We start from the raw sequence: 25475 nt of genomic DNA, 5'->3' as shown, positions 1-25475 counted from the left end.
TAGATATGGTACCAACTGTCAATTAACATGTAGAATTACTAACTGTATAGGTAACTGTGATAGGACTACAGGACAATGTTCAAGCTGTTCGCAAGGTTACCATGGTACTAACTGTCAACATGCGTGTAATTATGGATGTATAAACAGTAACTGTAATAAAGATACTGGAATCTGTACTTCTGGATGTAGATCAGGTTTTACTGGTAGTAGTAAATGTGAGTCATGTATACAGGGTTACCATGGTACTAACTGTCAATCAACATGTATAATTACTAACTGTATAGGTAACTGTGATAGGACTACAGGACAATGTAACACGTGTAAACCTGGTTGGTACGGGAGAAACTGTGAAACCAGATGTTCTAGTAATTGTACTGAAGAATGTAATAAATTAACGGGTAGATGTACAGACTGTAAATCAGGAATATTTGGTGATGATTGTAATAAAACATGTCCTGTTAACTGTCTTGATACTTGTACCAGGGAGGAGGGTAGATGTAATAGTTGTAAACCTAATACAGTTGGTATGTATTGTAATTCTACATGTGGTGCTGAATGCCTACCAATTACAGATGGGACACAAGAAACATGTAATAGAGATGGTACATGTACTGAATGTATTGTGGGAAGATATAGTGAAGGGTGTGATTTGAATTGTAGTACAACATGTGATGGTAACTGTAGTAGGAGTAATGGTAGATGTACTGAATGTATTGTAGGAAGATATGGTGATAGATGTGATAAGAATTGTAGTACAACATGTGATGGCAGTTGTGATAGAACTAATGGTAGATGTAGTTTATGTATTAACGGATACAGTGGCGACACCTGTAATAAAGACTGTAACGAAAACTGTACTATTTGTAATCAAGATGATATCAACAACTGTTCGCAATGTAAAGATGGAAAATATTATGGAACATCATGTAATCACACGTGTAGTTTGAACTGTAAAATTGGTTCCTGTTATCAAGAGAACGGAGATTGTACCGGTGGCTGTGTGGGGGGTAAAATGGGAACGGACTGCAATAAAAGTAAGATATGTTTACCTCCAATTAGTATTTACTCTTTCATAAATATAACCAAGATACGCGGGTTATAAGTCGAAAAATAATTGTGCAACCGATACTGTTTTCAAGATGTCTATTGGGCTATTTAGAAAGTAAACGTAATATATAGTTGCATAAATGTCATAGTGGCGGGGGGGGGGGGGTGGAGGGGACGGGGATTTAGACAATGTCCACTTTTACATTGTATTTTACAGTATGTTTAAAACACTTGTTGATTCGAGTTTGTCTTGTGTGTGAAACTATTCTTTAAAGTAAGCAGATGTATTACGACTTCCCTTTATCAAGAGTGTTATTTTATCAATATGAGTAGTCAAGTACAAATATTTCTATAAAAATCCATACCAAATGCCCTCCTTTTGATGATATATATCTTCGGTGCAGATATTCCAAAACTTCTAGAAAACGTCATCCATTCAAATCACCTATTTCATAAATAGTTATAAAATGTGAGAATCGTGAAATTCAGGAAAGATGATATAACATCTTTACATATTCGTATAGTATAGCCTACATGTATGTATACAGGGTGTAAATTATTTCAGATTGTACTTGGGGATTCTATGGTGAAAATTGTAACAGAACCTGTGGAAATTGTGCTCAGAATGCATCATGTGAGATAACCAGAGGAAGTTGTGGTTTAGTTGGATGTATAGAAGGTTATACAGGAGATACTTGTCATGCTATTAAGCGTAAGATATATATTAAAATTGATTTTAAAATCAAAGTAGTTATGCATGTTAGATATATACAGTGGATTGTTTTATCTGAGATCTAAGAGGATATGCGAAATGTGAATCCATACCTAACTGTACATTCCTGGTTTCTCTGTAATTTCATAGTTGACTGAATCCAGAGATGGGATTGACTATATATCTGAAGATGCATTGATATATCATATCGTGATGTCGGCAATCCTAATTTTTCAGGAGGAAGTAAAAACTAAATAAAGCAGTATCCACAATTTTTAATTAATCAACTTTGTGTAGACGATTTACTGCTGATTAAGACAAGAATTTCCATTTTTGATGTATGACCCCACTTAGTTTTTATACAATATTTTTGATTGGTAGCACTGATAGAATTTAGAAGCGAATACGAGCGGTACGACCTTTCAGCTTATAGTAATGCAGGTTTGTAGTGTTCGCAATATGTGGAACGCAGAGAAGGGCAAAATTGCCAAGTGACCCGTTTACATAAACGTTCCATCTATTCGGATTCCCCAGTAACATAAAATTAAGGTGGTTCGTGCCAAGTGTACCATCGAATGAATAGATAGTCCATATTATACGGCTTTTTGCTTTGCACACTGGCTGGGGTCTTTGTGGATTGTTTCAAAATAAAACTGCATTTCCTGACAACGCGGATTTTTTTTCAAAATAAGGCTGCAACGCGGATTTTGAAATGTTTCTCCATTAAATTCAGCTTTATGTCTACAATTTATAAACTCTGGATTCATAAAAAAGCCGTACTGATAACTTTTAAACTCAAAATAATTGAGAGAGGGAAGGTAAATGTGGGAAGATAATATTGGAAGATTCTAGTATATTACATTGTAACTAACGGCTGGTAGGAAGGTATCAACTGGAGTTGAAGGGTAGGGGGTTATTCGTGGGATCGTAAGCAATGAAAGGACTGTAAATAAAGTAAGAATTGGAATTATTGTTCAGACAACGGTGATCTTATGCAATCTTATTTAATAATAATAAAAACAGGTCAAGTATTATCTGTCAGTCGAACACACCATGTATTAACACTTTGCAAATTATGTTTATTCATGAGCATTGAAATGAAATTAGTCTGGAGGCTCAGTGGGGGGGGGGCATCAAATGGGCACAAAACCAGGCCCAATGTTTCTACAGTAATTTATGCGGAAAATACGATGCCGAGTGGTAATCAGTTCGCCATTGGGGCGTTTTCCAGATATTCGAGATCAAAGGTCAAATGAGGTCACGATTAAACGGAAAATGATTCTTGTATCATGAAAACATGATGAAAACGGTCAAAACTGATCATTTTTTCAATAAAAATGTAAAATTGCTAAATTCACCTTTGGTCATTGTTTGTGACCCCGGAGGTCAAAAGGTCAAATTTTCCGTTTTTTCACTTGGAAATATAAAATATAAAAATTAAGAGAAACTTGCTTTAATTAATAATAGAAACATTTAAAATTAATCTTTTGGGGATCTTAGCATCGTACGTTTACTTTGAAATGACCAAAACACTTCGAAACCTGTTTCAAAAATACGTAAAAATTGTTTAATCGAAATCTCTCCGATTTGGTTTGTACGACGATTGCTATACACAATGAAACTAGTTGTCAGAAAAACAATTGAATAGTTTCATGGTTGGACTGCCAAGGGAACTTTTATGTGCACGCCAATTTATACATGGGACCTCGGGTTTTCGTCCCATCTGAATGACTAGGCAGCTGTCCTTGTCAGGCCCTCCGTCTTGCACCACTAACAAGGAGGAACTACATCGAAAAATCCCGATGAACTTTCTCGGCCAATGCAGGGATCGAACACGCGAGCCAGCGTATTATCCACTTAGCCACCGTGGCTCCCCTTATTCATGAGCAAGATTGGCGTAAGAGGCATGATAATGTTAGGTATTGCACACACACTTTAATTATTGTAGCCCCCCCCCCCATTCATTGGCAAACTTTGAGTAAGAGGCGTGATAATGTTAGGTATTGCAAACAAACTTTAATTGTAAATGCTTGCATTTTGTCGACTTTTTTGGAAGTGGGACATTGTACAAAGAGAGAATATTCGTGACAACAGATGACATTAAAGATCATCTTCGAGGTAGGTTTTCAAAATCATCATCGAAAGTTAGTTTATACAGAAGGCTTCCATCAGGTGGGTATTTCAGAACGTGAATATCATTAACTTTGTGAGACAAAAGGTTAACCTAGTTGGGAGATGTAGTTCTGGAAGACTCTATTATATCAATGAAGCTATCAGACTATGGCTCGGGCGTGACCTTTCTCCAGGATTTTGGTATAACATTTCAATATTCTGAGCACAGAATATTTTCGACAGCATCTTTGAAAGAGATATATTTCTGTTTTGGTAGGTCACAGCTGTCGCTGAATATGACCATTTCTTAAACGTTTGGTTCTTTCTTAAATATTTCTTGACCTAAGTTGTGTGATCTCTTTGGGTGACTTTTGGAAGATGGTAATTGTGTGATCACTTTCGATGTCTTTCGGGAAAGTTCTTTTAATGTTAGTTGTGTCATTTATTGTGATATCTGTTGATTCTAGTTGTGTGGTCTGCTTTGATTAATCCTGTGTGATCTCGTTGGTCGACTGAAGTTGGGGGGGGGGGGGTCTTTGTATGCTAGTTTTGTTATCTCTTTGGGTGGCCTTCTTGGATAACACTTGGGTGATTTCCTTTGGATGGCTGTTGTGTGACTGCATTATTGTTGTTTGTTTTCCGATGTCCGTTAGCGACTGTCGGGAGATCTCCTTGGATGAATGTTGTGTGATCTATTTTGATACAAGTTGTGTTATGTTGGATGATTTATGTTGATGTTAGTTTGATGTTAGTTGTATGATCTCTTTGAGTAGTTGTAGAGTGAATGTACTTGTTGCTTTGTTTGTGATATCCGTGAGTGACTGTCGGGGGATCCCCTTGGACAGTTGTTGGATGATCTCTTTAGATTGCTGTTTTGTGTTCCTCTTGAAGGACTATTAGTCCGTCTTTATTGTAAATTGGTTACGTTGGGGGATGCTAGTAGCTGGGTCATTTCTTTGATCTCTTTGCGTGACAGCTGTGTGATTTCTTTGCATGACTAGTTGTGTGATCTCTTTCAATGCTTGTGTGAGATCATTGGTTGACAGACAGTTCATTGGATGCTGGTAGGTTTAGGACTGATCGTAGTACGATAAAGTTGTCTTCGTTTCAGGGATATCGGTGAGTTTACATAGTTTTTCCATCTATTAATTGACGTCTGCATTACAATCGGTCTTTCGGCGAGACGTTTGTTGCAGTCAGATAGTGTTATGTAGGACAGGGGAAGGCATAGACTTATAACACCATTATCACTTCTGACAAGATACATTTAAAACTCTCCTTCTTGTAAATATTGCTTTCTCCCGAAGTAAATGAATAATAAGCGACCAAATATCTTCTAACTTGTGTTTATTTTTTAAATCATAATTAATCTTGACTCTAGTCAATTCTCACTACAAATAACATAAAGAAGAGAACTATTGTTCTATTAATAATAAAAATAATAATAATAATAATAGTGAAATTCTAAAGGGATTCTTCCTCCATGTTATTTTTTCAGCTCACGGTCCTGATTCCGTTATCATACCTGTTGTTGTATCGGTTGTTGTAGTTGGTATTGTTGTTTTAGTTATTGTCGGTGTGGTTATGTTCAAAAGGTAAGAATACTTTTATGAATATAACTGTTTCAACCAGTAAATATACTTTCATAACATCTGATACCACTGCTTATTGAGAAGTTAACATAGACTGAGAACTTTTGTTTTATGTGACATCGTATCACGATATTTAGATGTACATTTTTATCCCATGGGATTTAATGGTGTTTTTAAATATAGGTTAATATTCTATCAAAATTCGACATTAAGTTTTACTCATCGACGGAAAGTAATTTATCTATTACACAAAATATATATTGCAGAAAAAGAAATAAAAGTAATATACCAAGGCTAGAATTTGAAGATAATAGATATGAAAACTTCACTTTAAAGAAATCGATTATTAGAAACGATACATCAGGTAAAATCGAACTTGACGGATCACAAACACAGATTATTGACGTTTTGGCAACATGAAGATGTTTTATGGTGCATTATGTAAGGTTTAGATAAAGAGCTGGCGATTCTCTCTATAGTAGTTTAACTATAGCTAATTACTTAATTCTGAGCAAAGTTATAACTGTTAGAAGAAAAATGAAATCAAATGAAATGGGGTTTAACGTCCTACTCTTCTGCAGTTAGAAGAAAAGCGTGGTTACGAAAATAAACAGTCTTGATAATCCATTTTAAATTCAATTATTAAATCGCGATCGTGTTTCAATGCGTTCACAATCACAACCATTCGATTGTTTAGAGAGTTCATTATGAGCTTGGCAGGTGAATAAATGTCTAATGCATCTTTAAAAGAGATTGCCGAACACATTCTGTACATTATGAAAGAATTATAAAGAGTGTACAGGGTCATTTTATCATGCAAAAATATATGATGGCCACAAACGAGGGAATATTTAATTATTAATCTTTCATTTAATTCTGTTAATCGGGCTTTCCGATTTTCTGAAAAAAATATTATTTAGCTTACACAGCGTTATTAATTGAATCCTTTATTAAGTTCGTGGGGGTGAGGGTATTTTTTGTGAATACTATATTTATACTGAAAGTTTTTTATATACGATTGATATTTACAGACGACGATGCTACTCGCGAATCGGTTTACGTAAATGACGCTAGACAAGCTGTGTATGTTAATGATGTCAGATCAGCTGTTTATGTTAATGATGCTAGACAAGATGTTCATGAGAACATCCAAATTACACGATCCAAAACATGTATCGATCTGAAGGATTTGTGGGAAACCATTCAAAGAAAGAAACAAGAAAAGTCTTTCAAACCAGAATATCAGGTAAATTGAATACACCAATTAGGCCATTTTGGGACTAACATATGGTTCGGTTTCATTCAATAATTAGCTTTTGCGCAGGGGTCTTTAGCAGTGGGAGGAAACAGGGGGACCCGAAAACAACCTAAGAGGTTGGACAGGCGACCCTACCCACTTGACTCAATGACAGACCTTATGATTTCACCTACACGCGTTAACCATAGTAAATGGATCGTTCTTGTATACTGCAGTTGAATCGCACCACATACAAACAACCGAAAGCCCAAAAGACAAACCCTCTGACAAGAAACATGTTACAATGGACATTGCAAGGAACCAAAATAGTATTACCAAATCAGACAAACAATCGTTTTGGTATTATAATTGTAATTTTCTAATCTATGCACATGATCTATTGTTGACCAGATTAGATGTTATTTATGATCTATTCTAGGATTAATCGATGGTGTTACCGATTGATCATTGATTTATATTTACTTATGGTTTCATATATTTTATCTACGATAAAAAGCTGGCAGATCTATTGTAGATTCCATAATGGTAAATAATGAAATAGAGAATATAAAACAAAATGAAACTAAACCAGTTTGGTCAACCCCTTTGTATTGAGCGGAACACAATTTTTATGGAAAACGGTCACTGGTTTGTACACATATCAATAACAATAAGAGCGTACTTGTCGAAACGTCATGCTATATGTTTACAAACCAGTGACTCTTTTCCAAATCAATTGTGTTACGTTTCATTGTGCTCAATCGCTAAATCCAGCTCAAGGACTATGTTTAGTAGGTTATATCCAATTAAACGTAACATCTGATATTAAAAATATATTGTTGCTAACAACCATCGTTTATCACCAGTCATCCACAAGGGCGTTATTTTATCCATAGCGCTAAATTTATTGCCAAATATGATCGACAATGACAGATATGTTATAGATATGTATATTCTGTATAGTAACATATCCAAAATTTAAATGATTTCATAAAGAATTGACAAAATTATGGATATGTGAAATTTTGATATATCGGCGTAATACCGATTGTTTCAATATTGCGGCATATATATATTTCATAGTTTATTAGTTTATAATATTTATCCAAACGTAACTATTCTTACATTTGATAAGTAGAATAATTATATAAAATTAATCATTGGATATGATATGTAGAATATTATATACAATATATATCTCCTTAGCCTGGCTTATTGCAATACTTTGGGCGCTTTTGAAAAAAAACCGCTCTTTTGGCTCTTGTCCGTGATTAGTAGGAATTTTTTTATTATTTACAAGAAACTGCCAAAAGACTTGTGTTCACCAGTTGATGTTTGTCTGAACGATGTAAATCGACCTAAAAATAGATACAGAAATATATGTGCATGTAAGTTTTAGACATATTAAAGTAGCTAGGTCTCTAACTTAATATCATCGAAAGTCGTCGACATTGAAAACATGAATTATTTGTCAATTTAAATCAAGATTGATGTTGTGATCTTACCGGGAAAAGATGGACTTCTGATATCCAATATTTAAGACAAAATAAACATTTTACCATTGGTACACGAATCGTGTATCATAATGCGTCTCAGCGTCATTTGTAACAAGGGGCTCGAAGAACGAAGCTAGACATATTCCACAAGTCGTGTCAACCGGTGACGTCTTATTCTTATCTGGAGTGCATGCGCAATAACTACTATTGGTGTAGACCGGAATAACCAGACGCCAGAGATTGCCATTCGATTGAGACTTCTGGCGTATTTCGCCGAATATAAATGATTTGAAATTAGAGTAAAAACGGAAATGATTCTATGTAAATCAGTTTATATACATTCATGTTACATTATTATATGGGTTTCAACCCATTTGTGTCAATTTCTAGGTCCCAAATATTAGCGATTTAGCTCCTTTAACACGATTTGAATTGAATCCAAGTACATTTATATTCTTCCTTATTCAGTTCACAAAAACACCTTTTTTTCTGACTAGAAACATAATTATCTGGAACATTAATCTTTTCATGAATAGAGTTTCTATAAGGAAACTCGTGGCTGCCTTTTTGTTAGCCATTCCTTTGATAAATACAAAATAATTGTTCAGTTAGTCGTGGTTATTTGTTCAATACTCCATTTAAATAATAAATATCTATTTTTATTTTAGTTGATCACACACGGGTGAAACTAGATATTGAAAATGATGACCCCACTTCAGATTATGTCAACGCCTGTTATATTACTGTAAGCTAAACATATCAATAAGTATATTACTCTGTCAGATACATATACATATTTTTATATTTTTAGATGTTAAAAATGTTTGCTATTGAATATCGATATACGTTATACATGTATAGCTTACATTATTAGCTGTTTGATTGTTCTTTTAAGCCGACCGTCCCCAGTCGGTGCAGAAATGTAGGACGTCAACCCTACTTCATTTCATTTCTTTTAAGTCGATATTAATGAAATTCAATGGGCTTTAACACCCTACTCCTCTGCACATACTGAGCCAATGAAGGGGTCGATATTAAGAATGATAAATTCCACACTTTCAGTTGATATTATGAACAAATTTCACACCTTTGATTGATATTAAGAAACATATTGTAGTATTTCGACTGTATTCTACACGTTCTTGGTACTTGATATGTTTAACACCCGCTTTATAACCCATGTAATGATATATGAATACACGAGACAATGTAGGGGTATGTTTTTACTCTATGTTCATTATTTGTAGGGATATGTCTATGGTCTCGCTTCATAAACCTTATAATAATATTTGTTCATGATTTGTAGAGACAATTTAAAAACTATATAATAATAATAATATGTGTTCATTATTAATAGGGATATGTCTTTATCCCCGCTTTATAAACTATATAATATGTGTTCATTATTTTTAGGGATATGGAAATATCAAGAATAAATACATCGCGGCACAAGGTATATTCTATTTATCATTTTAATTAACTAATGTAAATGAAACATTCAAATGGGCGTTATAAATACAAATCTGATTGTACAGAATGGAATTTACGCAAGCTCACCAACGTTCGTATAACGCATATTATTCGTAATGCCTGGGGCACATTCTTCGAATTTTTACGGCGAATCATTTGGGCAAACCCATTCGCCCAGTGTGTCTGAACTTGCGACATTCGCCCAAGCTTCGGCCGAAATATTAATCGCCACCGACACGTTCGGCGACTGTGTCCACTCTGGCTGGCGATGGCGATTCCCCATGACAAACAAAATGGCGACTTCCAGCGATGCAACATGGAAAAGTTGCACCGAAGCGTTAATAAATATCTTTAAATCTATAATATATAGGACCTAATGATGTGAACATCTATGAGTTTGTCAGAATGCTTTGGGATGTTAAAACAGGAAAGATTGCCATGGTTACTAATCTACACGAAGCCGGTGCTGTAAGTTTGATATGGATATATTTGAAAATGTTATACAATATTTTATCTTTAGATTGTTAGAAATATATTCTTTTAATTACTTTATAATAAATAGTTTTGCTAATGTTACACGTTAATTTTATCAGTTATAAAATATCTTGAATGATGTATTGTAAACTGGTTCAGCCCAATTTTTGAAGGTAGCCGAAAACACAATTTTAATTTATTTATTTACCCTCTTTCGAATCACAGATGAAATGTTTGAAATACTGGCCATCGAGTGGCAAGGTAAAGACTTTCAGAAAGATAAAAATTGAACTGATTGAAGAGGATGTATTGGCCCATTTTACTATTAGGACATTGAAAATTTCAAAAGTAAGTAGCCTAAGCTAATCCTGTAGGTTTATCTTTAGTATCGTTCCGGACAATTTTTCTTCTTCTTAATTTGTGATGTTATCGAGTCGTCGATAACGGAATTCGTATTAATAATAGCAAGACAAATAAAACTGCGTTACAAAAGGGTGTTAGTAAACCTAGCCTCTATTAAAAGAATTTGCAAATACGTTTATTGAATAGGGTGTAATTTCGTGTTAAAAATATTTTTTTTGAAAATAAACTGTAGGGTGGATGTGGATCTCGGACAATAAAACATTGCCATTATACATCATGGCCTGATAAAGGTGTTCCTACTGATATGGCGTCATTAGTAGAATTCAGAAACAAGATACTTAAAGTCAAATCACCACAACCAGGACCAATGGTGGTACACTGTAGGTTAGTTCGCTTTGAAATATTTGATATTAACCTGTTGTTATCAATAGAAGCCTATTTTGTGGGGTCACTATTATCTGTATGACTGTTTATTATCAGGGATTGATATCGTGGAGATGGTGTGTTGTATAAGAAAAGCTGTGTTTGGAAATGCCATATTCTGCTCCAACTGGGCTAATGAAAACGGAAAACCGATTCCCCGTGTCTTGCAATAAATTTATCTTATTTTAAGTTCGTTTTGTCCTTATGGTTCTAATGTCGGCTGTGTTATGCACTGGACTTGAGTAAGTTTATACCTAGATTTTTGGGAAATTTTTTTTGGCGTGATTAGAACAGTTGTACATTCATTGGTTGTTTACAGTACTCAGCATTGATAGAACCTGTCATATGTTATCTAAATTTTCTTTTAATCATATTAATTTGAGATACAGATATTAATAGTAGAGTAACGAACAATCTAAATCTGTTTCATGTTTTCCAGTGCTGGTATTGGACGGACAGGAACATTTTTAGCTTTAGATTATTTGATAGAAGAAGGTAAAGCTGAAGGTTCTGTTGATGTTTTTAAATGTGTTTCACAGATGAGAAAAGAAAGAACGAATATGGTACAAACTGATGTAAGCTAAAAATCATTTTCAAAATTCGAAATATTTTGTCATTTCAATAATAGGCAATAAATCTATAGCAAGTGTTTGCTATAGAAATATGTGTGGTGTTTTTTTATATTAGAATCAACTCAGTATTCATACCACATGATGTTTTCTATAAGATTAATATTAACTCAGTATTAATACTAGGTATGGTGTTTTCTTTAAGATTAAAATTAACTAGTATTAATACCATGCATGGTGCATGCTTTCTATAAGATTAAAATTATCGCAGTGTTAATACCAAGTATATTGTCCTTTCTATAGGATTAAAATTAAATCAGTGTTAATACCATGTATGATCTTTCTATAGGTTTAAAATTAACTCAGTATTAATACAATGGGCTGTGCTTTCTATAGGATTAAAGGTAACTCAGTATTCCTCGACAGATCCACATGACATTTCTATTTTCAAGTTTTAAGTCAAAAGTAAAGACGCATCTAGTTACCAAATATTTGTGCTAGAACAATAGTTGATCCCATTATAAGGCAATTATTGTTATTATTAACTCTTTGTATAAAAACCTGCATCATGGAAGTATAATTTCTGGTTCAATGAGACAAGTTATCTGGTTTTTAATGTATTATTTTTTCGATTTTCTAGGATTATAATTTTCTTGACAAATATTTGTAGGATCAGTATGTATTTCTACATGAAGCTATATTAGAATGGTATATAGCTGGTGATACTACAACTACTGTTACAGATTATCAAGGTGTTTATCAAGATCTTCTTAAAGTTAAACAAAGTTCTGGTAAATGTGAACTAGAAGAGAAGTTTGAAGTAAGTTCACTATTATTGTCCAATATAAGGAAAGAAAGAAATAATCTAACTGATCCTAAGGACGATTCTAAAGTTAGTGACAATACAAAGATGTCAGACGCATCGTTCGGGTTATATGTTGCGTGATTAACCAGTCACAATAATAAGTAGTTCCAATCCTCAATCTTATTCCAGGATTTCATTTATTCACACATTCTGAATCTTGTAAGATGTAGCGTTCATTATTAAGTATCGTAGCCACCTATGTCTAAGAGAGTTGATTATGGGCTTGTCATGTTAATAAATGTATAAATAATAGTTTATATAAAATTTAAACTTTTAAGTCAAAATAAAGACCTGCAATAGGCAAAATCAGTCCTTACATAATGCATCTGGAAAGCTATAAGAAATTATAAATGTTGACTATATGTTGACTGTACAAAGAATATTAGAAATAATATATCCCGGTCTGGACTGGTGTGATATCTTTAATGACCTTGAAAGATTTAAGAAAAAACAAAGATACCCATCCACACGGTCATGGTTTTTGTTCATCTGTCCGTAGTAAAATATTTCAATGTTTCTACCCATACAGTTATACAGTTATGGTTCATGTCACAAAATTGAGTTAATTTGGTATTAATATTATGACAAATACCCATTAATATTATGCCTTATTTTAGATGATGAACCAGGTTTGTCCGAAATATACAGACGCTGATTATTCTACAGCTTTAATGACAGAAAATGAAATTAAAAATAGAGTGCCAACAATATTAGCGTGTACGTAATATTATTTATTTCGAGATTTAAAATTTACTTTTTTCTTTAAAATCAAAAGGAGTACTGTGGCATTATGTCAACCGCTTGTGGTTTTACATGCATTTAATAGATACATATATTACCGCGGGAGTGATCTCCCTTAGTTTAAAATAACATTGCATGGGAATGAAATGAAATGGGGTTTAACGTCTTACTTGTCTGCATCGACTGGGATATGGAAAACTGGCAAACACCATGAAATGTGTTGTTGAGCAATTAGTTTGCCATGACAGCGGCGCTACTCCGAACTCATATTTCGATTTTTAACAGGAAGAATCTTTAACGTGCTGCGAGTGGTATACACGGACCTCGGTTTTCGTCACATCTAGATAACAACACAGGTTTATTTTCTTGTCGGGCCTTCCGTCCGTCGTCACTAATAAGGAAAAACATAGGCGTACGTTCTCGACGAATGTTGGGGTGGGGGCCTGAAATGCCCGAAAAAATTTCGGGTTACAGACGGCAGTGCCAATCGTCTGTGAGAGGCGAAGGAGCGGAGCTTAAAATGTAGCCCCCACCCACCACGCCCACACCCAACACGAATATTCGGAAACTTTGACGGCCGCAAACGCGTTTTCCTGGTGCTAATCTCGATAGGGAGAACCTAGCATTAAGACGGTTGTATTAACATCTTCTATGTCTATGTAAATATATGTAACCTCGCTGGTTTCCACGAATTAAATGAATAGTCAGACCTTTCATGCTCCTTAACGCTGTCACGTGTGTGAAAATAAACAGATATTTAAGTAACGTTCTTGTTGAATAAGTATGCCAATAATAATAATTATATAATATAAAGAAGACGGTGTGTGAAACTGTATACGTATATATAACATCAATTATACATTTGGATTTTGACGTGACTTTTAAATTGTTTTAATAGCCAGAGGCCTTTTTATGAATGGTGTTTCACGTTTTACCGGTGTCCTCTTACCAAGATAAATCTAAAAATATTAGATAAATTTATATATAAAATGGTCTCGTAATGCTCGATGAATTTTTTTTTTTTGGGGGGGGGGGGGCAGAACCTGAAATGCCCGAAGAAATATCGGGTTTCGTACGCCTATAAGGGAAAAGCAGACTAGAAAAATCTCGAGGAATTTTCTATGCCAACACCAGGATCGAACCTGGAACCTCCTGGTTATTAAGTCAGCACCATATTCGCAGAGCCATCTTATTATAAAGAAGTGCATTTTTGAATTCACCTGATAACTCACTACAATAAAGAATAATTTATATAATCTTTGGGTTTTAATTTCCCTTGCCACCCCTCTTAAAGCAACGTTCACATTATATTCAGAAACACCAATAACTTCTAAAATATAGCTCAAGCCACCTTTCTTAATTCTACATTAAATCCACTTTCACATTATATGCCCAACACCCATCATTTATGAATTCTTGCATACGATCTAATGTTAGCATGCTAGTATTTTAGTAAATAAAACTTTTGTAAAAATATAAAGATTTATCGATATATTTTTAGATGAAAATACTAGAATACTTTTGACGATACCCGTTCCTAATACAACAGATTATATCAATGCTGTGTATATACCAGTAAGTAATCATTTGTTTTCGCATCACGTGGATTTTGTGTACTGTTTTATACTTTCAAATGGTATGCTCGTGTATTGAAGGACAATGTTGGTGTCAGCTGTGGCAAAAATCGCTGTGTTAAATTATATTTAGGATGTGCTTAACCAGTTGTATAACATATTGTAATATTTGTGGACAACAAATAAACATATACAATCTATAGTGTTTTCGTACGTTCTGGAAATTGTACCTGTACTGGTACACACATCCATTCTAGCGTCGCGTCAAGGTTTAGATAAAATAACGGGTATTTTCAATCGTTCTGGTGGTACATTATGAAATCACGCGACTTAGAATGTACAAATAAAACCACATCTATGCTTGGTTTCCGCTTTGTGGATGATACCAGTAAAGACTCTGAGCTCTAGATAAAGACTTATTAACACGTACTGCCAAGTAGCCCAAGAATTGAACAGGTGTGGCGGAATCTACTGCGGTCCATGGCGATATGCGGTGTCCTTTCTCGAGAAACAGAGTGTACATTGATTTTCTTACTTGCAAGGTATAGGTTATAATGATACATGATAGCGCCTCTCATTTATTTTAGAGTATTTAGATAGATGATAATTCTCGTGTATTTGTGAATTATACTTTGTAGAGTTACAGAAAGAAACGAGCTTATATATTAACACAGACACCATTACCTAATACTGTTATAGATTTCTGGAGAATGGTTGTACAAAAGGAATCTCAAACAATCGTTCACATGGATCATGAACAAGATAAAACTAAGGTAACATTGGCCATGGTTTATAACTATTCTGGCAAGTCATAGATAAAACTTATTAGTCTTTCGTAATTTTAAAGTATAGGGAAGGGAGAAATGGTTAAGGTAGTGGCGTCGGGCTATCAAATGATTCTATCATTTAGCCCCGTTATCTTATACAGGACATCCAAATACTGTTCGACAGGGTGGAAACCACTTCAAACTTATTTACCATTTAAAATTTTATGAATAGCTTTACAAGCATGGTAGTTTATGACACCCATGGTTCGATGGAAGGAAGGGAAACTACGAAGGAATTCCCGAGTGTCCTAATTGTTGTAATTTATGATCCACACTGTCCATAGGATAGAATTTTATAGATTGTAATAGATGTAGGAATATGGTATGGCTTGGTCTTTACTAACTGGGTCAGAAAATGACGGATACGTGATGTTAACTACTTTATGATTATGTATGTATAATGTTTGTTTAGGGTATTGGTCAGTACCTACCAGGAGATAAACCACTAAGCTCTGACCCCTTTACTATAACTAAAACAGAAGAAATACAACATGAGTTTTATACAATTATAACATGTCAGGTTACAGGCAATTCACAAGATGTAAGTTGAGTGTTAGATATCTAGAATTAAGTTTGTTCTAGCTTTGTAGATAAAATCACCATGTATGGCAAGGTTAGGGGGCATTTGTGTGGAATTCATCACCACAAGACATTCCACAAGATTTCTGTAGAGTGTTTGTTTTGTTTTTTTACCACAAACGTCCACAAGATATTCTACATTGAAAAGATTCAATTAATGATTTGCCTTCTACGCCCGTAAAAAACAATCCTAAATGAAATGAAATGGAGTTTAACGTCCTACTGTTCAATACTTAGTTTCTACTACACTAGGTTGGTGGGAAAATTAGGATGTTAAACACCATTTCATTTCTATTGCACTAGAGAGTTTCAACTAAGACTATATAGCCTAGAATACAAAAACAAAACATCCTGGGTCAGATAACAGATTTTTATGTAATGAAGGTTGTCTATGTTTTTATTACTATAACTTGCGTCCTTCTCCTGTGCGATGAAAAAGTCTAAAGTTTCAGACGGTTAATGCGACCATATGAACCTAACGCAAACGTCACTCCTTGGGAAAGTTGAAAAACCTACAAATACCATGTATTTGAGACCGGGACATCTACCAACGATTCCTGGCCGTCGCACAGAACAATAAACAATTTAAAGTCTGAAAAAAGCACCCACATCTATACGGGGATGTGTAGATAGGCAGCAAAGGATACCAGTACATAATACACCAAGAAACACATGCAGATAAATAGTCATTGAAAGTTACCTATGCGGAACCATTTTGTCATTTTCTGTAGGTGTGCACAGAAAAGAAAGAAAAGAAGTCATGTAGAGGGATTATGTTTCGTCCATTTGAAATACAAATGATAATGTTATGTCTATATATGGTTATATGTGCATCTATGTTTTTTTGTCTTTACCTTTTACCGGACGAACGTGGTTGAAAAGCCTAAAACTCAAATTTCAAAATCCGAATCACTGAAATGCAAAATGAAATAAAATGTCGTTTAACGTCATACTTTTCTGCTCATACGGGGTGCTATGAGAGACATTTTGCCCGGACAGCGGCACTACGACCTACTCTTATATCGAATCCCAACTGCCAGTGGATCTTTAAGTGCACGTCAACGTACACCTTAACTCTGTTTTTCGTAACATCCGAACGACCAAGGGAAAAAGAACCGCACCGGAAAATCCTGAGGAACTTGCCCGACCCGTAACGGACCTTAAGAAAACCAACGAGGTTAGACTGAAAACCCAGCTAAAACCGACGAGGTTACACAGATAAGAGGGTCTGAGAAGAAATGTTTGAAAAAATTGAAGCTTTTCCGTATTCAATATCTCGAGGAACTCTTGTGGTAAAAAAACACCACAGACCTACAATACTCTATCAAAATCTTGTGGAATGTGGTAGCACACATGGGGATAAGGTGGTCTGAACGCTTGTGGTAAAAAAGCACCACAGACAAAAAAAACACTCTATCAAAATAATTCTAAATCCCAACTGTTATCGAAAATCTTGTGGAATAAGGTACCAAACTGGGAGATAAGGGGTCTGAGAAGAAAGTTTTGAAAATATTGTATGTCCTATATCTTGTGGTGAAAAACACAACAGAATAAAATCTTGTAGAATTTACTTTCTCTCTCATCTTGCAAGATAATGAGATAAACGATTATTGTTTCAGCAAAATAAATAGAAAATGTTTAATAAATTTTTCATGGTTCAACTTTTTCAAACGCCCCCAAATCTTGCTATGTCTAAAACGAGTTTCCAAATATCAAAGACGTTTGATTTTTGGCGACAACGAATGGTTCGTTGCTTTAAAATGGCGTACAGCAGGCAGTTTCTCGTTCAACAATTTCTGGGACTGGCACATTTTGACTTGTCACATGTAAGTCACCAGTACCTCACCCGCTGTGACAGTATGCCATTTCAAACCTAGAAGTACGACCTTGTTTTCTATTGATTTAGACCCATTTAATATCAAACGGTCATGTAACATTTAGTAATCATAACACTTAAATGTTGTGAATAAACTTTATCGCTTAATGTGACCAAATCATTTTTATAATAAATGCAGTTAATTTGGCAAAAGTGACAAGTGTGTACCCTTTGGAGGTATATTCAAACGATTAGACCCTCAATAGTGCGTAAATCATTTTTATAAAAAATGAAGTTAATTTGGCAAAAGTGACAAGTGTGTACCTTTTAGTAGGGTGGCCCACGCACCTACAGAAATACAGTCCACCGCTGATAGTTCGAGACTACCACTGAAGCGAGCACAATAGCCGTGTCGAGGCCAACTTTCTGACAGTATGATACTATAAATAGCCATGGCACGTGCAATTCTCTACAAATCTATCAACTATTACAGCCGTAAAAAAATTATTGTTGACGATTTTGAATAGCAGTGAAATTAAGCTTCTTGGTTATTACAGCAGATTTAGAAATTACGTTCGTTTCATTTTTTAAATCGCTTTATCATTAACTGTACCGTTAAGAGCGGCATCTTTTGGTTTAGTACAAATAATATCTCAGAAACACTCGGGTTAGACAGGAACATGATACTAGCAGTAGTTTCATTTTACTTTTACAAGCTTCTTAAAACAATTGTTGAGCTAGCTAACGTGCTCATTTCTAAATTCAATTTCTTGTTCTAGCTTTCTGTTATGTTTCGTAAAAAAAGTAGTCTTGATTATCCCGACCTGTCAATCAGCCCTAGAATGGTCGATAGACTGGTTAAGCGAGACTAATTTCAAAACAAGGGCACGTAACCTATCTTTTACTCAAAAGTGTCTGGATGTTATGGACGACACATGGAACCAGTTTTCAGTCTATTATTTATAGATGATTAATGGTCATAGCTTATTAAGTACAACATGATCGTTTATTTAGTGTCTATAATTGTGTGAAACTGATTTGAGGCTTGGCATATATATAAATATTGTGGCGAAATTGTCGAGATATATGGAAATATTTATTTATGGTGGGTCACCCTACTTTTAGAGATATATTCAAACGATTAGACCATCAATAGTGCGTAAATATACTGACAACTCTTGGGGCAGTTTTATACGTTTACGTTGTATGAAAAGATGAGACCTGTGGATTGAGATATTTTTTCTATATATTAACACAGAATGAGATAGATCATACGGTTAGAATCTACCAGTGTACATTTTGGAAAGGTGAAGAAACCACACTCAAATCATCTACTCCGTTTTTCACCCTGTTGGAACACATTCAGTCATGGACATATGATCAAAAAGAAAACCCGATTATTGTACACTGTCGGTAAGTTAAAATATACATGTGTTGTAAAGTAAACTGTTTCTAATAAGATTATAAAATGAAATCGGATTAACCGTCTTATTGTCTCCACCAGCTTGGCTAATGAAGACAGGCATACGTACACCATAACTCAATTCTGCTCGGAAAGCGGCCTTTCTACCTACTCTTTATCGAATTCCATGCACACCTACGAGTACACATGTGGGCTTTGTTTTGTTGAACAACCGAACGACTACAGACTTTTCGTCTTGCACCACTGACACGGGGAAAGCAGGTTGATACTCCCGTTGAACGTAGATGGATTAAATACGGGACCTCCTGTTTACTCATGGAGACACCGTAGGTCCCAAATAAGGTTATAACAGTGTACCAGATAGTTGAATTTTTCAGGAAGTAAAAAATCATATTGTTTGTAGAAGGGTTACTTTTCTTGATTTATTTAAATAAGTTCATCGCAAAGTTTGACCAGTTGTATTCGAAAAAATAATTAACATTCACTTTTAACTTGTGATATGAGATACCTGAAAGTTAAAAGGGGGATAACTCACATTTCGATCTTTTGAAAAGAATACGGAAAAATGCAGTATATTGTGAACCTACTCGCACTCTCGTATGCCACCACCCTAACACACAAACCTTTCTCGTACACGCACATTACATATCGTGCATATCGATTTTGTTTAGGCGTGGTGGTGGTGGTGGTGGTGGTGTGTGTGTGTGGGGGGGGGGGGGGAGACCGACTGATGCACATTTCCTGGACTGTTTTGCAGAATTATGATGTTTAGGTTTCCTTGATTTATAAATTCTTTACTAATATTGAATATCATCCGCAAATGACCTAATTGACCTTTATAATATCGCCTAATTTAATCGTAACGTCTTAAAACCTCCATACATGGAAACTACGTGGACCATTGGCGCGTATTGTGATATCCAATCAAAGCAATCATATCTATACACAGATATATTCATACATATATTATGCATTTGAGATTCCCCTCATTAATTCATTTAGTCACCGATGTATAATTTTGAGACTGACTGCAGTGACTGCACTTATCTTGAGACCGACTGCAGAGACTGCACTTATTTTGAGACCGACTATTTGTGAAACTTTCTAAAACCCTGGAACTCGGCTACATAAAGAATTTATTCTAGTCCCCAAGCATATTGATTTCATTGATTTACATAATTTTCACCAAAGTCCTCGGATTCAGGTATCTAAAACAGGCGAAAATATTAAATCGCATGAGCATTGAAGAACTGTGAGTATGGAAATATGCAAATTTACTTTTTAGAAATGGAGTGAACAAGGGAGGACTATTCTGTGTTCTGGCAGCCATTTTAGAACGACTAACCATAGAACAAGACGTCAGTGTGTTACAGACTATAATACAGCTTCGAGTATCCAGACCACAAATTATAACTTGTTATGTGAGTATGCACACATGCCTTTCAAATTACATCAAATAACGCAAATCAATGTATTTCCCGTTTGTTCTGGTAATATTGATTTGTATAGTATTCAGTTTAAGCTTGTGACCACGACCAGTACCATATATTGTGGGTGGGGGGGGGGCAAAGTGAGACAAATGCCCCCCTCCCTCCCAACATACACACATTGGTCCACAATCGGGGGCTTCCATTTTGACTTCCAACTTTTAATTTGATAAGATCCCGTAGACATGTTTTTATAGTGCCACCAGTTCGTTAGAAAATGATAGATCATTCATACAATGATACGGATATAATAGGGTTTGAGGTTCGCACCTTGATTGGAGTTTGAAAATGATGTTCTTAACAAACAAATTTTAAATATTACTGTTTTTCTACTGTGTTACTTCGCTCCACACTGGACCCTACGCCCTGACCGCGACTACAGAATCAAGGTATTTGGAAAATTTATTTTAAAAAATTCCTCGAAATGGTCATTGCGGCATCAGGCGCAGTCCTATCACATTACAGAATATTTCGACCCCAGATATCGTATTTCTTTTAAGCCATGGTGACAATGTATGCAACATAATTGGGGGGGGGGGGCTGACAAGACCCATTTATATTTTATTTGCTCCGCCCCCATCCCTCACTCCCCTGAATTCACCGGTGTATCCTAACTTTTCACTTCAGTCCCTAATATTATTTATTTTCAGGAACAAGTGAAATTTTGTTTCGATGCTGTTGGTAATTATCTGGATAATTTCTCAATGTATGCCAATTCTTGTTGATTTTAATTATAATATGTATCCTATTGTAATAGTGTGATAATCCACCAATTCTTGTTGATTGTAATTATAATATGTATCCTATTGTAATAGTGTGATAATCCACCAATTCTTGTTAACTGCTTTCGTGAGATGGTGCCGGTGTTAAAATCTATTGGTTTTGGATTTTTTTAGTTATATGCATATGTTACGTTTTCCACAACGTTTGCTTTATTTTTACAGTTTATACTATTTAATGTATACATTGGCTTAGGTATGTACTTAAATGGCTATATTGTGTTAAACATGCATTATGCAAGAGATAAATCTGCCTATTACAGGTCTTTTTTAGGCCTGAAATGTTATATAAAATATTAATTAGACATTTATTAACATGAAAAGACCATAATCAACTCTCGATGCCATCTTATGTGTCCGAGTTTCACTGGATTTGAATCCGATCTGCTGTTGAAGGTTCTTTGATGACTAAACACAAAAATGGATGATCGAGGTTTTGTTAATTAGGTGACAGGCGTAACAATGCATTCGAAGCTACAGAGTTTTCGCGGCTTAGCGTGAAGCAATGTGTCTAAAATTTTAAGCATATTCCATTTACATCATCTAGTTGTTAACTATTATAGTGAAACTACCAGCTCTTTATCTAATCAACCATAATGTATCCTTAAGTTTATTATGCTTTATACATATTTCAAGTTTATTATATTTTTCTAAAACTATTATATTTTATTAAAAGTTTTATATTGTTTAAAAGTATTATAATAATGCTGCTAAAAGTATTGTATTTTGCTGCTAAAAGTATTATATTTTGCTGCTAAAAATATTATATTTTGCTGCTAAAAGTGTTATGTTTTAGAAATATTTTGAATCCACTATATTTTGTATTGTTAAACTATATTTTGTTTTGTTAAACTATATTTTGTTTTTTTAAATCTGTTATATTTTGCTAAAGCATGTTTTATAAGAATAAACATGGACATATTAAAATACCAAAAGAAAAACGAAGTCACTGCACGAAGTGTACCTTTCGGTTTCCGTCTTCATTAGCCCAGGTTAGGAGCAGAACAGTAGGACGTTAAACCCCATTTCATTTCATTTACCTTTCGGTTTAAATACTGGGTCTGAAGCAAATTAATTTTGTTTCCATTTGCTTTCTTTATATTAAATATTATCGGGGTTTATTTTACCTCATTTCATATTGTATTTTATGCCATCTATTTTCTTTGTTCATTTGATTTAATTAATTTTACTTTGTTTATATCAAGCATATGTTTTTTCGTTAAATAATAGTTTGTAAAATATGAGTAGTGTATTTTTCGAGGAATTAATGTCTCCTATATTGTAGATGAAATGCATGCAGTGACGTGTTTCACAGTAAAACAACCAATATTAAACCCAATTTGTTTTATAACTGTTAGTTGAACTGACTTTTTCTCTATCGTGAGGTTCTCACCTTTCCTTATTATCTGTCTGTTATTAATATGAGTCTTGCATTCTTCAGCATAGATCATCAATGATAATCTTACATAAGATACATTGATCCAAGAGTGATGATGAATGTTGTGGTCACTTGAGATTAACATTAGTTTTCATTTCCCATTCTCTTGTTATTATTTAAATAGATAAATACATTAGTGTTCATCCTGTATGCTCACTAACATCTACGGGCGGATATCATTTAACCTGTCTATAATACTGTACCTAGGAATATTTGGTGATAGGTGTTGTTTCGATCTATTTCAAATGTAATATCATTTTTTTTACATATTTAATCTAGATGTAAACATTTCAAATATAACATAAATCTTAAGCTATTGTTAATTTTAGACTGAAATAAAATCTTATAAATTATTTATACCTGCATCACGAGTACTGTAGATATATACACGCGATGGGAACGGTTGATTTTCACGACGTACAAAAGAAGTTCATTCCAGTACTCTCTCCTTTCCTTAAACTGAAAACCACGTAAAAGTTGTGTAATAGATTCGATGATGGTAAAGAATAAAATTATGAAAATAAAACAAAAACCCTCCAAACAATATTTTATAATATATGAATAAATCTTGCATTATATTTTAACAATTAATTTTATCGTTGTAAATTCAATATACCTGCAGTTTATTATCATTGTACATTGCCAATACTTTTGACCAAGCAATCAGCAGTGATCTCCCCTGAAACTGAATGCTGAATGATGCTCAACCGGGTGTGGCACACTGATCAGAAGTGAATATTCGCTAGGCTGCTACAGTCACTGATAAGGATGACAACGATACGGCTTCCAAGTATTAACTTTTTTCCTCCGACCAATTAAATTCTAAAACATAGTATTTAAGTATTAGAAAAATAAATAAAGACGTCTGAAGTATATGTAGATAAAAAGTATTTCTTATTTAGTGTAAATGGGTATGTGAAACGGACACAGCTCACTAAATATTCCTACGCTGTCCAATCTGATTAAAATACAGATCTATATTTCGTTTCGTCTATTCATCGGTATCTGGTGTGTCCACCGCGAGTGCCAATAACAGCAGCGCGGCGTCTCTACATGGAGTGGAGAGAGAGAGAAATGGGGTTTAACGTCCACTCGACACAAACTAGGTCATTTCGGGACTAACATATGGTTTAATTTTATTTCAATAATTCGCTTGCGCGTTGGGGTCTTTAGCAGTGGGAGGAAACCGGAGGACCCGGAGAAAACCCACGAGGTTGGACAGGCGACCCTACTCCTTGTCACGTACAACCGGGGATTCGAAACCACACCAGTCGACTCAATGACAGACTTTATGATACAGCGCGCGCACACTAACCATTCAGCCATCCAACCCCCCTACATGGAGTGGACCAGACGATTGATGAACGCCATTGGCACCTGTAACCACACTCTCAGAAAGGCCTGGCGCAATCCATCGGCTGTGTTTGGTCTCGGTACGACGTTATTAAGTCTCCTCTGAATTTCATACCAACGATGTTTAATCGGGTTTACGTCCGGACTACGGGTTGGCCAGTGCATAACGTTGACATCTTTCTGCTGTAGAAGTCCCGAGTAACTCTGGCGGTGTGGGCACGGGCGTTATCATGTTAGAAAACTTTGTTTTGATGACGTGCAAAATGTGGTATGACGTGGGTTCTGAGAGCTCGATCGATGTAGCGCACTGCTGTGATGTCGCCTCCTCTCTCTGGACAAAGATTTTGGAACACCACAGGACCCACTCTCTGTTTCAGACCGATTCTTCCCCAAACCATTATGCTTGGACCTCCCCATGAGTCTCGTTCCATGACACATTGGTCAGAATAACGCTGGCCACGTCGACGCCATATTCTGGTCCTGCCATCTGCAGTTGATACGCAATACCGACTCTCACGGAACAGTTCTCCATGTGTATCTGCAGTTGATACGCAATACCGACTCTCACGGAACAGTTCCCCATTGCCTGTGTCGCCAGTTCTGGTGTTGTTGGGCAAACTGTAGACGTTCACGTCGTTGGCCAGAGGTGTCAAAATCGGTCCACGGCAAGGTCTTTGACAATGGATGTTCTCTCTGATGAGACGTCGGTGCACTGTATCGGTACTGATGGGTTTTCCGTGTGTTCCCACTCTCTGACGTGCTGTCTCAGATGCCTGTGTGAAGGGATTCTGCACGTGATGTCGCACAACATGGCGGTATTGTCGCCTTGTGGTAACCCTTGGTCTGCCAGTTCGGGGGCGATCATCCGTGGTGTTGGTGGCCCGAAAGCGTTGCTGAAGTCTGTAGATGGTCCGAACATTGACCTGGAAGTGATTGCCAACGGCTTGGGCAGTGTTGCCAGCGTTGAATCTTCCAAGCGCCTGGTTCATCTGAGCTGTCGTGAGTCGTGGCATGCTGCTGGCGTTGTAGTGTAAATGATTCAACGGAGTATACGGGTGCATTTTATAGGTCTGGTCCCGGTGAACAGCGTGTGTAGCA

The 25475-nt window shown here is 35.4% G+C and overlaps 1 protein-coding gene across 2 annotated transcripts; it reads left to right on the top strand.

The window, feature by feature from the left end:
* The first annotated feature begins 397 nt into the window (after positions 1 to 397).
* Positions 398 to 23872, top strand: LOC126817740 (receptor-type tyrosine-protein phosphatase alpha-like). Of its 2 annotated transcripts, XM_050544875.2 has the most exons (14): positions 9313 to 9411; positions 9610 to 9649; positions 10037 to 10134; positions 10366 to 10488; positions 10736 to 10887; positions 11366 to 11501; positions 12166 to 12315; positions 12978 to 13077; positions 14603 to 14676; positions 15314 to 15448; positions 15915 to 16043; positions 19156 to 19310; positions 20606 to 20741; positions 21458 to 23872. In XM_050544875.2, exons 1-14 carry the CDS (start codon positions 9388 to 9390, stop codon positions 21530 to 21532), a joined length of 1527 nt encoding a protein of 508 aa, XP_050400832.1. In that variant the 5' UTR covers positions 9313 to 9387; the 3' UTR covers positions 21533 to 23872. The 2 variants fall into 2 exon arrangements, 1 of the variants encoding a protein (XP_050400832.1); XR_008787839.1 differs by lacking the exons at positions 9313 to 9411; positions 12978 to 13077; positions 14603 to 14676; ... (3 more) ...; positions 20606 to 20741; positions 21458 to 23872 and adding exons at positions 398 to 1034; positions 1613 to 1759; positions 5370 to 5466; ... (2 more) ...; positions 8001 to 8088; positions 8865 to 8941 and having other exon boundaries at positions 10736 to 10883; positions 12166 to 12306.
* Positions 23873 to 25475: the final 1603 nt, after the last annotated feature.

This window comes from Patella vulgata, chromosome 4 (assembly GCF_932274485.2).
Source record: "Patella vulgata chromosome 4, xgPatVulg1.2, whole genome shotgun sequence".
In the NCBI taxonomy this organism is placed as follows: Eukaryota; Metazoa; Mollusca; class Gastropoda; family Patellidae; genus Patella; species Patella vulgata.
This window is presented reverse-complemented; position numbering and strand designations above follow the sequence as displayed.

Bases quoted from the DNA above. Each gene is read 5' to 3' on its own strand.
- LOC126817740 (XM_050544875.2), top strand. From the start codon at position 9,388: ATGAATACACGAGACAATGTAGGG. The intron at 10,888-11,365 runs GTTAGTTCGCTT...CATGTTTTCCAG, and splicing joins CCAATGGTGGTACACTGTAG to TGCTGGTATTGGACGGACAG. The intron at 16,044-19,155 runs GTAAGTTGAGTG...ATATTAACACAG, and splicing joins TTACAGGCAATTCACAAGAT to AATGAGATAGATCATACGGT.